The sequence below is a fragment of the Petromyzon marinus genome, chromosome 23 (assembly GCF_048934315.1).
Source record: "Petromyzon marinus isolate PM22_M1 ecotype Great Lakes invasive population chromosome 23, UKy_Petmar_22M1.pri1.0, whole genome shotgun sequence".
In the NCBI taxonomy this organism is placed as follows: domain Eukaryota; kingdom Metazoa; phylum Chordata; class Hyperoartia; order Petromyzontiformes; family Petromyzontidae; genus Petromyzon; species Petromyzon marinus.
Window position 1 is genome coordinate 10132709 of NC_133689.1, and position 15764 is coordinate 10148472.

General features: G+C 44.3%; 1 protein-coding gene across 2 annotated transcripts in view; it reads right to left on the reverse strand.

The window, feature by feature from the left end:
- The window catches only part of LOC116945092 (CUB and sushi domain-containing protein 1-like), a 630678-nt gene that overhangs the window by 232433 nt on the left and 382481 nt on the right, over positions 1 to 15764 (reverse strand). For both annotated transcript variants that reach the window (XM_032959197.2, XM_032959196.2), the window contains exon 24: positions 2385 to 2576. In XM_032959197.2, coding sequence (XP_032815088.2) covers positions 2385 to 2576 — 192 coding nt within the window. The remainder of the gene's footprint in view (positions 1 to 2384; positions 2577 to 15764) is intronic.

Consider the following 15764-nt stretch of genomic DNA (forward strand, 5'->3'; position numbering starts at 1 on the left):
ATGGAGCTTCGCGTTGTTGACTTTTGCAACATTGGGTTTTAGTCGTCGTGGAAACACTCGAGTTCAGCGGGACAATACTTAATTATGTACACAGGACAGATACGAGTCCAAAGACTCTTGTTTAAATGAGGTCCCGAGGTCCCCTCCCCCGCCCCCATCCCCTGCATTGGGATGTTTGACCAACACCATTGACATTCTGCGTTAGTATCCATGGGACCTTTTTTTTGCGAGTGTAGTGTTCGATTTCACTCGGACAACTTCGGTCTTTCTTCGAACCGCCGCTTTATTTACAATTCTCATTATGTCCTCCACATTCCACAATATCCAGGTCGCCACGGCTCGCTCGCCACCTTTGTCTCTCCACTCCCCCACGATTACTTCGCTTGCTTCGCACTCAGCGACTCCGCGCTCAGCAACTCCGCACACAGCGTCTTCGCACACAGCATCTTCAGCTCCGCTATCACTACGCTCACTCCACTGCTGGATATTCTCTTCAGCTCCGCTATCGCTACGCTCACTCCACTGTTGGCTATTCTCTTCTTCAGCTCCGCTATCACTACGCTCACTCCACCGCTGGATATTCTCTTCAGCTCCGCTATCGCTATGCTCACTCCACTGCTGGCTATTCTCTTCTTCAGCTCCGCTATCGCTATGCTTCCACTGCTAACTGCTTCGTCTTTGTTCAGCTTCGCTATCGCTACGCTCACTCCACTGCTAACTGCTTCGTCTTTGTTCAGCTTCGCTATCGCTACGCTCTCTCCTTCCAACTCTGTCTCTCAACTCTGTCTTCCAAACTCTGTCTCTCAACTCTCCACACTTCAATTCCCCCTGTTGACTCCAAGCTCTCCCAACTCCACGTCTTGCCTCATCCAGCTCCCAACTCCCACTCTCTGTGTGTCTCCCCCAATTTATCCCCATTCTCATTACCCCTAATTAATTGGCCCTTCCCGTCCTCAAACACCTGTCTTTCTCCAGACATCTCGACGCCTCCTCGACCTTGACAACAGCCCCAGCCAATCACCGCCGTTGTTGCCTTCGCTACAGGCTGACCCAAGATAACCCGTACTGTCAGTGTGATCATGCAATCACGCAGCCTCCACCACGCACCTTCGTACTCCACTACACAAGTATCAAAATGAGGAAAAAATAAGAAAAAATATGGTGTAGACCAATCGGTTTCAAAGACAATGCATATATTATCAGAGCATGTTTGTTTTCATGTTTTGCCACAAGTACGTGTGGTTAAATGCAGACCTGATGCCTTGCAAAAGGTACCTATTTGGTTTTTGAACATATTATCACCTCTGTTTTATTGGCGGAAAGAGTAAAACCTATTCTTATTTTTTTTATCAGTGTGTGTTTGGTTTGTTTGTTTTTAGATATGGCAGTAGACTGGAAAACTCGGAGAAAACCAATGCAGAACAGTGGGGGGCATACAAATTCCGTACAATAATGTGCCCGAGTCAGGGATTGAAACACAGTTTTTATGTCACTGTGAGGCACAAGAGTGACCACTGTGCCTGAGAACGTATGCTCCATCCCTGCCCTCTCACATAGATGGTCCGGTCTGGATACCTCACTCAAATCAGGCAAGGAAACTAAGAACACAAACATTTGGCCTACTCGAAACTATGACTATAAAGTAGAGAGGAAAAAGTTAAACAAAAAAACTAATTGGTTTCATGCGAAGTAGATTAAAAAAACGCTTCTCGCCGTTATTAATAAATGTGAGTATAACATCTTACCTAACTTTTGGTTCACGTGCACGTTTTAATCAGAGGTGTCGCCGAACGGTGAATGTGTGAAATCCATGTGGTCTCATTCTAGCCAAATTAAAGCGATATTTGCAAGTACAATGTAGTTATTCTTTGCTGTAGTTTTCCGTAGAAAAGTCAAACGTAATTACATGTAAGCACTGCAAGCAGTCCACACGAAGACACCGTGCAAACAAGGATTATCCCTGGACAGATCATTATGTTTTAAGTGACAAAACAAATGTTCTTGTTTTTTAGTGCCATTAGTATGTTTTTAGTGCCATTAGTATAAGTTTCAATTGTGAGCACATAGAGTATATCAGACTCACTACACTTGGAAAGCTGATTTAAACACAGATGGCTTGACATCAGATTTTGCTCCATTATCTCAGAAATATTGGTTTAGTGCTCTTACACGTACGCACGACCACACTCTATGGTAACTGGCGCCAAACACTGCCATTCTCCCGCCCGGATGGCCTTGTGGGAACCCCGGTATTGACAAAAGTTATGTTATTTTAGCTTTTCCATTTTTAGAACGTACATAGGTCATTGGAACGAAATCGGAAGAAAAGCTGGGAAACGGGTTAAGCAGAAAGAGATTTGATAACCACGACGAAAGCTCCATACCGACGCAAGACGGCAGAGGGTAGTTCCACGCTCGACGCTCGCCAGTCATGCAGGAAAGGACGCTGTTCCCGTGCAGCATGTAGCCCGGGTTGCACCCGTACGTGACGCTGCTCCCAGCAAAGTTGCCCTGTTCCGTGAGCTTGTAGCCGAACTGCGGCGTGCCAGGATCCTCGCATTTTATGAGGTCAAAACCTGCAAAGTAAACCATGCGATACGGACGACACAATTCGGATGGTCTCACCCTCCACAGCGTACGACACTTCACTCACCCCAACCGTCAAGAGCCCTCCATTGGCTCAACTCTGACCCTGGATCAAGCGCAACATCGGCTTCACCGTCTTCAAGTTCCGCCGATAACTTTTCCTCCCGTGAATCTCCCTTCTCGTCTCACTCTACTCACTCCCCCTGTGTCCTCCGCTCGAGCCACCAATGTCATTTCTTGATTCAACAAGTCACCCTACCACACAATGGGAGATTGCTATTTTGCTTCTACTGCCCCCACTGTCTGGAAGTCTCTTCCTTTCATCGTCCACAACTGCTGACTTTTCCCTGACCATTTCCAGGCTTCAGTGATTTTACTTCTCCTCTGCTCTCATTTTATTATCAGGTTGTTATTCTGTTTTTATTTCGCTCTACAGCCTCTTTACTCCCCGATTCTCACCCTTTAGCCTCAAATGTCGTATTCTGCTGAAAGCCCAAATAACTTAGCGAGTGAATAGGCATGCACACGAATGTACTTAGGAAGGCATAGAAATCCAATTTCACTATGTAAACTGTTTGGACCAGTGATTTTATTAAGTGGCTATTAAGGATTGTAGGACATTTAAGAGTGTGGTATATGCAGCGTAATGCATGGCCACCACTGTCTCTCCACTTCTGAGGTTAGTCACACCACCAAAGGTACCCATTTTATACTAACTCAACCCAAGGAGATGCACATACTAAGTTCAGATACCAATTGCCACTGGCGTGGAAGTCAGATAATTTGGATTGCAGGGTGGTATATATTTTTTTCATTTAACCAGCTAAGGCCCACTGAGCTATATAGCTCTTTTTCAGAAGCAACCTAGCCACAAATTGATAGCTCAACAAAGTGGCTTATCATGTAGAAATTTGTAGCAGCCGAATACTCACAACGCATGTTTCAAAATGTGGAGGGAAAAACCGGAGGACCTGGAGAAGAACCCGCGCGACCATGGGGAGACCATACAATCTCCAAATATTCAGGTGCCAGGTCTGGGATCGAACCCACAACCTCCCGTATACCAGGCGAGACAGTTAACATCTCGCCACCGTGGCAAAATTAACCACAGCACCATCGCTGCGCACTCATTGAAAAAGCGCACATGCACAGCTTAGGGCATGAAATGGACGTGTGGTCAAATGCTGTTAACGAGAACCTATTAAGGCCAGCATGGTACAGGGAAGTGTGGTGGGGTCAGCAGCCTGTGCCTCAGCATGGAATTGGCACGTGTTTATATGCACGCATTAATCCGCCACCCCACAAGGACGCATAAAAAACCCCGTTATTAAATTATGTCTATATATGTCTTATGTGCTGGAAAATAACAGCCATACTTACCGCATCTGTCCTAGGAGCTATCTACAGGAGGATGCATATATCGTAGAAATTATTACTCACAATCAAATATAAGAAATTGCTTAATGTACAGCATTTCCACACAGATACTCATTAATCTCACTAGGTGTTTATTGAGACATGTAATTACACTGAGATTTATTAACATTTATTGCAACCCTATAACCCCAGTCAATGTGTCACACACATACACATGTATCATGCTGCATTAACAAAACATTACGTAGCGCCAGGCATTAAAGTCGATGACAAATTACACAAGCGCATTTTTGAAAACAAGATTTGATAATGCTTATATTTACGCGGAAAATAAAACTCTACCATTGTATGATTCGAAGAATGTAAGTTTCATCATCATCGTCACCAGCCATGTCCCATCCACTGCTGGATGAAGGCCTCCCCCAGGCCGGTGCCATGCCTCGCGGTCATGGGGTGCCACAATCCGCCTCGCTCCCGTACGTGAACTGAACTATCTGAAGAGATCGACCTCAATGGGCACGTTCCCTCCTTTGGCTGCCACTCTGGCAGCAGTCTCCTTCGGTAGCCAGCGACGATGCGCCCTGCCTGAGCCCACTCACTTTCCCTCAACAGTCGATATGACCTACCGGTAGAGAATAGCATACAAGACAGTTGGTATTGTCGTTGACAAATATACTCTTCAAAAAAGTCAAACACTATTAAGAATAGTTCGGCTTGTAAAACCCATGCACACGAGGAGACTACGCTTAACAACCCATGCAGATGCTATACGTCAGGGAACCTTCTTGCTGTGCTGCCTCACGCGTGCGGCCACCTCGTTAACCTTTGGGCGGATGCCTCGCGCACAATTGTCCCCGCGTGATCAACCCCTGCTGCCAACCCCACCGTGCAAACCGCTCGCGAGCATACGCCACCGACAATCGTATGCGCACGTTTTTTTTACGAGATGTCCTGACAATCTTATTCATAGATTACTCACGCTTAACTAAACATTGAAACAACACAAAAAAAACAAATCAATGTCTCGTATAAAAAAAATGTCCACTTCAGAAATTGCCAAAATCATTAAACAAAGAAACAGCGTGTTCCAAATTCCATAATTAATTGTCCAGCAGATATATTTCTGTATTTCAATAAATGTCAGGCCACTCATGATGGAGAAAGGGGAGTTTTGCTTTCCGCCCGCTTAATTACACTTGCTGGGGAGATTTATGGCGTTGTGTCGTGAGCCTGCTGCAATGGATGGCATTCACAGACATAAGCGAGCATTCATAGGGTGGTCATGCTCTGTAAGAGTGCACGAGAGAGCGTCACTAGCTCCTGATTAAACACTTGCGAGTAGATGCCTGAGAAGAGAAACTTGATTGTATTAACGATACTCTTAAAAACTGTCATTTTTTATGTGGCACCGAGGTAGATCACCACCACAGCACACACCTGATTATTTGATAATTGTAATAATGAATAAGATAATACATCAGGATCTGGCTCGAAGCAGATCCCTTAGGAGCAAGACCAGCTGTGCTTATATCAGAAGTCGTGTGCCTGTATCAGGTTGGCCTTTGCCTTCCTCCTCACCGGAAATTACATTCCTAGCTTCCTCCACACGCATCTCGAACCAAAGGCCAGAAGGTGTTCTTATAGTGGCTGTGTTAAACTTTCTGACTGCTACATTCACGTGGACTTTAACCTTAATATAATTATAGAAGTGCTAAATACGCACGGGTGGCGGAGCGGTGGTGCAGTGGTGAGCACACTGCACTCTGAACCAGGTGGCCGGAGTTAGATTCCCTGCCACGGCTAACAATCGGTGGGAAGTTCCTAGGAACATCCCCCCCCTTCACCAATCCGGCACTGGACAGTATGGTGAAGTATGGTCCAGCAACGACCTTGATCAACAAGGCATGGGAGGCTTTCGTGCAGTAGTGGATTGACGATCGTTTGGGGTTCATCTTATATCTTGGCAGGTATGCATGTGTGACCAGATTTCTATAACGTTATTGATTCCTTCCAGCACATCTTAAAATCTGGAAACTACGGCATTCATCATTTCAATGTGCATATGTAGTACAATATCACTCAATGGCACAGTGCATTGCACATTCCCTGCACGCTGGACGTGACTCACTACCTCCCCAGTAAGCCCACTTGCTTCTGCGACAGTATGGATGGCGTCTTCAGACAATGAATGGTCGAAAGGTCGTGGGGCGAATTGGATTATCGCTGGCATATGGAAGGCAGCCAGATTAAGTGAACCGGCCACTGACACTAGCCACGGCACCCACCGCTCAATCACTCTGAGGTAATGATACTCGCTGTGCAGATATGGCAATCGCTGCCCAGCATGCACGCACACACACACAAACAATGCCCCATAGCCTTTGGGCTGTAATAATATCAACGTTGTTATGTGCTCAAGAAAATACGACAGTGTTCAAAATGGTGAGGGCTAGCATCAAAAAGCAATTAGTCTCTGAATTTTCAAAATATCGGCGAAAATTATTATTTTGAGTTACGTGTTATATAATGTCACGTCAAACTGGGACCCCATATCATAGAGAGGGGTCCTTTGCTGTAACATCAGCAGATCACCAGAATTAATTAAAGCAAGCTGAACTCCGCTGATGAGACACTGTCAAAACCAGTACAGGGTTTGCTCGTCTTTGAATCAATGCTGCTGAAATTATGCACTCCCAGAAGGCCGTGCAGCTGATGGGTTGTATAATAAATACGTGTATGTTTTTTTACGTGGAGATACGGATCCGTGAAAACTGATTGCTGATCATTTTAGAACCAACTTAATTTAATCCTACGTTAGGTATTTTCAAACAGATGCCATCAAATTCATTCATTGTCTGCATTATTCAAAATCAAAATGTATCCTTTCTCAGAGCATTTATGTTGGTGGCCCTGAGCTCAGTGGTAAAAATAAAACAAACATTCTGATGATAGGGGCCAATTTATCCAGAGGATGAGTACTGTTGAATTCCCACAACGCGGTACTAATTCGCTGATCCCAGAGGGATGGTGGGCTCAGTTGACCTCCAACCGCGATCTGATTCTCGTATCCGCTTGAGAGTCCGGAGTTTAACAACAACAACCGCCATTCGCCACTTTGTGGAGGTGACGTCACCACAACGCTTGTGCCAGGCTATGTGCACTGTAAAGTCTTAAAGTGTACAAAGTCAAGAGTTTAAACAAACAGCTACCTGGAAGGATTGCTAATTACCATGGTTTCCGATTAAGCGTAACATTTTATTTTATTTGATATTCTCAGCATGATGTAATCTTATTGCTGGATTCCCTTCATGGTGATTTTCTTCAAATTCACATGTTACTTTAATCTCAGAAGAACAGTAACGCTGTGATGATAGACTTTGACTGCTACAGCCATGGCTTTCCAAAAGCAACTCAATCCCGTTTTTCATCACCTCATTCTGAACTGCCTTCAATAACTACCCAGGTTTTTTTTAAATATATCCACCAAATTCATCTTGATCAGCAAGCTCACCGTGCTTGACCTTTGCTTTGCTCATATATCTGCAGTCCAACGTGGCAGCCTTCAAAAGCCCTCGGGATAATTTTCTGTATTTCCATTTCATTGGTTGTCACACTGTGACAAATAAAATGCATCAAAGCCGAACATCTGCCGAAAGGAGCGGAGGGAGGTGCACTCTTAAAAGTGCTACTGAGACAAACAAGAAGAACACAAGAACCTGGAAACAAACGCAAATGGAAAAAAAAACAAATCACATTGTCCAGTGTGGAAAAAAAAAGTGGAATTCGACAAGACACCAGAGGGGATGTCGGCCGATAGATAAGACGGATGGCTATGCCGTATGATCATGATTACTATATTCTACAAGGAAAATATGTTTTACTCGATGCCCATATACTGCACAACAACAGCCATTACTCCTCTCTCAAACACTCAACCGCTGACAGCGATATACTTTGAGCTCTTCTAAAATGGTTCGATGAGTCCGTACAAACGTGCCTTGCCAATGTGACGCTGTTTAGATCTCCACCCTCCTCCTCCTCCTCACATTGCTGCCTGTACACAAAGTGTCTAAGACGTTGCCAATTGGCATTATCCTTCATCAGCATTGTCAGCCACGTACTTGCTTTTTTATTTATATGAGCGATGTGATATGGTGACGTTATACGTATTTGCAAGGTGCGCATGTCCCGATATGCAACAGATACCTGCAGGGTGCAGTCCTTACACACGTAAGCACGGTAAAGTTTGTCTGAATGCAAATCTGTTTCGTGATGCCGAAACATAACTTTTTAAATTGTGCTATGAACGGGCGAGGGACAATCTGCCCAAGACGATTGGCTCCGCCGGGAGTTGATTATTCGGTAATGATTTATATTTGTGCCGTGGGTTTTCTTTGGATTCTCATGCGAAGCAGGCATTTTTTTTTAGTTTTGTGCTCCGATTTCCGTTCGCTTCTTTGCCGTACTTTATTTGAGTTTATTTTCCACTTGTGTCATTTCGGTGTGCCGTGTTTGCTCTTGCAAGCGAGACTCTTATCCTGGTCTCTAACCTGGTAACGCAAAAAAAAATCGACTTGAATCTTGCACTTGGATGTCTTGCAGAAGTGGCAAGAACTTATGGTAAACGTAGAGCGTATTTTTATTTATTTACATTTTTTTAGAGGAGGGTGAGGGCCACAAGGTAGGAGGTGCTCCAGGAAGAGGGTTTTAGTGCCACACTGGACTCCCCCACTGCTCCGTAGTAGCTGTGTGTGAGCGGGGAGCGGTGGCGCAGCGGTTAGCACGCTGCTCCACAAACCCGGCGACCCCAGTTCGATTCCCACTCGCGGCCAACATCGGTGCTAGTCCTGGGTCTACCCTAGGTCGTGCCTGGTGCGATGTGTAAACATTGCCATAGGGAGGCATAGTCAGCCGGGCGTGTTGATGGCCAACCACCACCATGCCGGCCTTCATAGGTGCTCACTAAGAACGCTTGCCCTAACAGTCTGTTACGGTTCAATGGGGGAATGTTACACTTGTGTTTGTCTGTGGGTGCAGTGGTCGTTTGGAGAGTGGTGGTGTAGTGGTTGACATACTGTGTGTGCTATTGACCCGATGGCCTGAGCTTGAATTCCGGTCATGGCTTACAGACTCAAATGGGACCTCTCCTAAGTTGACTCAGCCTTGAATGAGTGGTGTGCATGGCAATCGCTATGTGCTGTGCGGTCCTTAATAGGTTCTCACCAACGACACTCATCTCAACAGTCTGTGACAATAATCTAAACTATTGGTATTGTACATATGTGTACGACATTATGTATCCACGCATGTATGAGTTGTCAGGAGTATTTAACATTTTGATGTAAGATTACGGTTTATTTGCTACTTCAAAAAGTCTGAAGTGTCTCAAACAACCATGCTGATAACCAGATGTTGCCCAAAGCTAGAGTGAGGGAAAAAAGTATTTGATCCCCTGCTGATTTTGTACGTTTGCCCACTGACTAAGAAATGATCAGTCTATAATTTTAATGGTAGCTTTATTTGAACAGTGAGAGACAGAATAACAACAACAAAATCCAGAAAAACGCATGTCAAAATGTTATGAATTGATTTCCATTTTAATGAGGGAAATAAGTATTTGACCCCTCTGCAAAACATTACTTAGTACTTGGTGGCAAAACCCTTGTTGGCAATCACAGAGGTCAGACGTTTCTTGTAGCTGGGAACCAGGTTTGCACACATCTCAGGAGGGAATTTGTCCCACTCCTCTTTACAGATCTTCTCCAAGTCATTAAGGTTTCGATGCTGACGTTTGGAAACTCGAACCTTCAGCTGCCTCCACAGATTTTCTATGGGATTAAGGTCTGGAGACTGGCTAGGCCACTCCAGGACCTTCATGTGCTTCTTCTTGAGCCACTCCTTTGTTGCCTTGGCCGTGTGTTTTTGGTCATTGTCATGCTGGAATACCCATCCACGACCCATTTTCAATGTCCTGGCTGAGGGAAGGAGGTTCTCACCCAAGATTTGACGGTACATGGCCCCGTCCATCGTCCCTTTGATGCGGTGAAGTTGTCCTGTCCCCTTAGCAGAAAAACACCCCCAAATCATAATGTTTCCACCTCCATGTTTGACGGTAGGGATGGTGTTCTTGGGGTCATAGGCAGCATTCCTCCTCCAAACACGGCGAGTTGAGTTGATGCCAAAGAGCTCCATTTTGGTCTCATCTGACCACAACACTTTCACCCAGTTGTCCTCTGAATCATTCAGATGTTCATTGGCAAACTTCAGACGGGCATGTATATGTGGTTTCTTGAGCAGGGGGACCTTGCGGGCGCTGCAGGATTTCAGTCCTTCACGGCGTAGTGTGTTACCAATTGTTTTCTTGGTGACTATGGTCCCAGCTGCCTTGAGATCATTGACAAGGTCCTCCCGTGTAGTTCTGGGCTGATTCCTCACCGTTCTCATGATCATTGCAACTCCACGAGGTGAGATCTTGCATGGAGCCCCAGGCAGAGGGAGATTGACAGTTCTTTTGTGTTTCTTCCATTTGCGAATAATCGCACCAACTGTTGTCACCTTCTCACCAAGCTGCTTGGCAATGGTCTTGTAGCCCATCCCAGCCTTGTGTAGGTCTACAATCTTGTACCTGACATCCATGGAGAGCACTTTGGTCTTGGCCATGGTGGAAGTTTGTAATCTGATTGATTGCTTCTGTGGACAGGTGCCTTTTATACAGGTAACAAGCTGAGATTAGGAGCACTCCCTTTAAGAGTGTGCTCCTAATCTCAGCTCGCTACCTGTATAAAATATACCTGGGAGCCAGAAATCTTTCTGATTGAGAGGGGGTCAAATACTTTTTTCCCTCATTAAAATGCAAATCAATTTATAACATTTTTGACATGCGTTTTTCTGGATTTTTGTTGTTGTTATTCTGTCTCTCACTGTTCAAATAAACCTGAACCATTAAAATTATAGACTGATCATTTCTTTGTCAGTGGGCAAACGTACAAAATCAGCAGGGGATCAAATACTTTTTTTTTCCCTCACTGTATATTTATTTGCCAGGATCCGCCCTTTATGTCCCACAAATTGACAACTCATTTCCTGTGACCCCTGAGAAGAACAACAGGCTCGGTTCACAAACACTTGCGCTCACGAGGCAAGCGCTCTGAGCAAAGCGCCACCCAGCCGGATTGCCACAAAATTAGCGTGGGGTTTATGACAGTGCTACATTTTTTTTTTAATACTCCACACATTCGCAAGTTATTGACACGACACGCAGAAGCATGCCCACAAGTCCACCGAAATCCCGATTGATTGGAAAAAGCTGATCCGTACCCATGACGTGAGGAGGATTGATTACCTGTGGACTGTAGCCAATCAGTCACCAATGAAACAGCACTTGACCCATCAATCCACCACCAATAGCCTCCTCTCCATAACAGTAGCCCATATACTATTACATGCATGGTGGTGCATTCTTACTATCAGGGCATTGGTGGGCCACGCAGAGAGCACGATATGAGTGCGACACCCACCTTCAAAGCTACGAGGTTGCCTATGCAATGCAGCACAGCAACAGGCAACTTAAATATTTGTGCGAAGTTTTAATGTTTTATTTTTGCCTCGTTTGGGTGGATGTGTTCTCTGGGCATTCTGGTTTGCCTCGTCAAGTGCAATAACAATACTCAGAAGACAATGTCCCAACAGCTCAGGCAAACCTTTTTAGACAACGAGTCTAACGTTCGGTGTAGGAAAATGAAGGGCAGTGATTATTGTGACTTTGCCACATGGACAGTCAAAATATCACTCCGCTCTCATCCAATAATGCTGAAGTCAACCTCAACATGCGTTGCTGTTATTTAGATGATTTCGCTTCTATACATTTCCACATGATAAGACACTTGGATGAGCTATCATTTGTGACCAGGTCGCTTCTGAAAAATAACCTAATTGATCGGTGGACTTTATCTGGTAAGACGAAATATTGTTCAGTTGTATGTTTGTATACATATTTTGAGTGATTTGCTTACCTTTCCTAAACTGTTCCCTCATATCGTGTTTTTCTATTGTTTGTAACGTTCTGACCCCGTGCCCCGACTGGAGATCTGTGAAAAAAAAGCTTCACTGCCCATCAGATTCCTCCAGCATAAAAAAAACTTATTCTGATTCTGAAATAAGCACGGGGTAATGCTCATCTGGGTTGGTGATCCTGAACCAATAGGGGAAAAACAATCCATACTTCTTTATTGGGAGCAGGCTGTACAAATACATACCATTGCTGACTTCCCACATCATGGCTAACTGCAGTTTATAATATCTTTGCGCATGGCAATACGTTCAGGAGCTAAATGTCAATGTTGTGGTCTGATAGTTATGACAGGGCGTCAGAGGAGAGTTTGAGTAGTTTGCTATTACCTCCTTGAAGCAGCGTAGGCTGTAGTGGTTTTATATATGGTCAACAGTTTGGGTTTAATGGCTACAGTCACATTGTGGCTTGTGTCTTTACATTTTCAATTTATCAAGGAGATGTGTGCATTGGCCTGTTGATATTTCGATGTGGTTGATGGTTCCACCAGTGTCTCCGAGGAATGCCAAAGCCAGGCGGCGAGATGGTTGTGTCTCAAAAGAGACATTTATTCTGAATGTTCGCATTGCTCCACTGTTCCCACGCATTCTTTGGGATCTGGGTGAGATTCTAGGTTGGTGGCAGCGCGATCCCAGAAGGGGGATGGGGACGTGAGCCTTGGCGAGGTACATTGTTGAGGTCTTGAATGATGAGTAAATTGCCGTTTGGTAAGAAAGCGTGGGAATCTCCTTGCAGTTTGCATGTCTCTGCCAATATTTCGTTCGCCAGAATAGGAAACCAGGGGATTATTGTCGGGTTTAGTGTTCCAGGGTGGCACTCATCCGTATTAATTACCCTAAGTCAGTGGTTGAGATTCCACATTCCTATGAGCTTTTTGTAAGAATAATTAGTGATGTATCGATATATATGTTTAAATAATGCACATTCAAGAGATATGTATGGTCCTTTTAAAAAAATAATCAGACTTGTCATTTAAGCTACAACAGGATCACAATGTTCAACTGCTCCTGTGACTTGTGTCTTTGAAAATGTGTCTAGGGGAAACAAGGGACATCTCAAAATCCAAGCACCAGCTGAAAAATAATTCCTCAAAAAGTAACTGGGGATATATCCCAGTGCCAGACCCTTCGGCAAGGGATTGTTGAGACTCAGTGCATGTTTCCTGGATGAAGGGGCGGCACATGTATCTACGTATCTAATTACGTGAAGTATCTATGCAACTGGACAATGAAGGACACGACAGAGGAAAAGCGACTTTGTCCAATTAAGAATTAAGCGCTCGCTAACGTTATCTTCTTAATTCCGGAGAGGGAGGGAGGAGGGGGGGGGGTGTCTCTTTTCCGCCCCCAACGTTAACAAGGTTAAATACCGGCGCGCTAATCCATCACCGTGCGGTTAGTGGCGCTTATCGGCATATTCTACGAGCCCGACTTGTGTGCCGCCGTGTTACCCCCCCCCCCGCCCCCCCGTCTGTGATAATACGTATTGACTCGTGCCACTCAGTCACGGACACGGAGGGGGGAAGGTGGGGTGTTGGTGAATACGTGTCTCACTCAGCAGAGCACGACATACACACGAGCCTAATGTGGCCGAGGTCGCGTGTCCACACAATGGGGGGTGGTCCGATTATAATTGAAATAAGTAATATGCGAGGTTTTAACAGAGTGACGCCTTTTACGATATAGATTTTCTTTCTCCATAGATTTCCAAAGAGCTCAACAACCAAAGCTGGCTCAGTGGTCTGATACTGGCAAATTTTGCTAAACCCTGTTTGATTTAGTGTGATGCTCCGTCTCTCTGGGTCCCCTGGTATATCTGTGTTAATTCCCTCTACTTAAGGTCTGTATATATATCTGCGGTTATGTGTTCTCCTCTACCTGATGGTGATTGCTTGTGTTGCAATCGAAACGTCGTATATGTAATTTTATTTTTTCTTATTTCTACGTGACTTTACCGAAAAAAAAAACAAAGATTAATTCCTGCAGTCACGAAAGCACCAAATCTAGTTTGAACCACCTCTTCGGGGAGGTAGTAAATCTGTGTCTTTGTGTTCTCTGCTGGTGTATCTGCCTTTATGTCTTGAATTGGGTTTATGTCGCTGTGCTGTCTCTGCCTATAGTTGTGTGCCTGGGTGTCTCTAAGTGTGTGCTGCGGCGCCCTCTCTGTGTGCCTGACAAGTTGTGTCATGCTCATTTGTGTCCCACTGTCTCTGAAACCCAGTCCCTCCATCTCTGGCTATTTAAGGCCTCGGTACAGAGCTGCTTCACCTCTTAACTGTGTGCGTGTCTCCCCCCATAGGTCTCTCTACGGTATGTATTCTATCACTATCTTAAATTTCACACTCAACTTACAATTTAACAATTTTTGAAATAGTGTATTCAACCAGACCATGCGTTAATTGTGTTTTAACCGACCGTCTGTGTTGCTTTACATAGTTTCCAAATTTTGCTAAACCCTGTTTGATTTAGTGTGATGCTCCGTCTCTCTGTATCCCCTGGTATATCTGTGTTAATTCCCTCTACTTAAGGTCTGTGTATATATCTGCGGTTATGTGTTTCCTCTACATGATGATGATTGCTTGTGTTGCAATCGAAACGTCGTATATTATGTGATTTTATTTTTTCTTATTTCTACGTGACTTTACCGAAAAAAAACAAAGATTAATTCCTGCAGTCACGAAAGCACCAAATCTAGTATGAATAATATTATTTGGGTCTTTCGGTAAAGTCATGTAGATAGGTTATTTTCTTTGAACCAATATATGTGACTTTACCGAAAGACCCAAAGAATATAAATTCCTGCAGTAACGAAAGCTTTAAGTCAAGATATGAATAATACTGGAATACACCGAGTCTGTTTCCAAATAAGGAAATAAGATTTGAATTCACAGCCTTCCATTTGTGAGCGCTACCCAGCTAGACATCCTACTGTACCGATTGATATCAGAGTCCTTTATTTATCCAATAAATCCTCACTGAGTCTCGACAATCTCTTCCGTGAGGTTGTAGGTTTGGGTTGGTTAGCCAATTACTTAACTGAATATTATGAATGTGGACTGAAACCACAACACCCAGAGAAAACTCACACACATACGAGTTTACAAAAAATTCAGCAACCTACTTACAGTCCTGCTTTTCTATAAACCACCACAATAACCCAGAAACGATTTAAAGTTATATAAAATAAAAAAAAAATCAGGATTGTATTGCATTCCAGGGCGGTGGACGGTGCTATGAAGAACGTCTTGGGAAAACAGGTCACCTTTGCAATGCTCTCTGCTTTCAATTTACAGCTTAGGATTTAATGAAAATTCATTTGATTTGGAGTGACAGACTAATTAAGTTTCCCTAAGCAGACACGTTGACGACGACGCTGAGAGGTGCTGCCACTGCTGTGACGTGCACGCATTCGCATTCCACCGGAACGATCCATGCTACACGCGCGACAGAGAGGTTTCCATCCGTTGGTTCTTTTTTTCAAAAACGATGGCATTTAATGGTCACTGCATGTGTATGAGAATAGGTTTCCAGCAGCAAAACAGGTGTTAAGATGTTAAAACACCAAACTGAAACCTTTTACAAGGAATCATGTCTGCATTAACCACAATACTTGTGGTCAGAATGCAAACATCTTAACGCCTTCTTTGGTTCTTTCGGTAAAGTCACGTAGAATGAGAATAAAATAATAAATTGATAAAATAAAATAACACAATAATATTCTCACGACGTTTCGG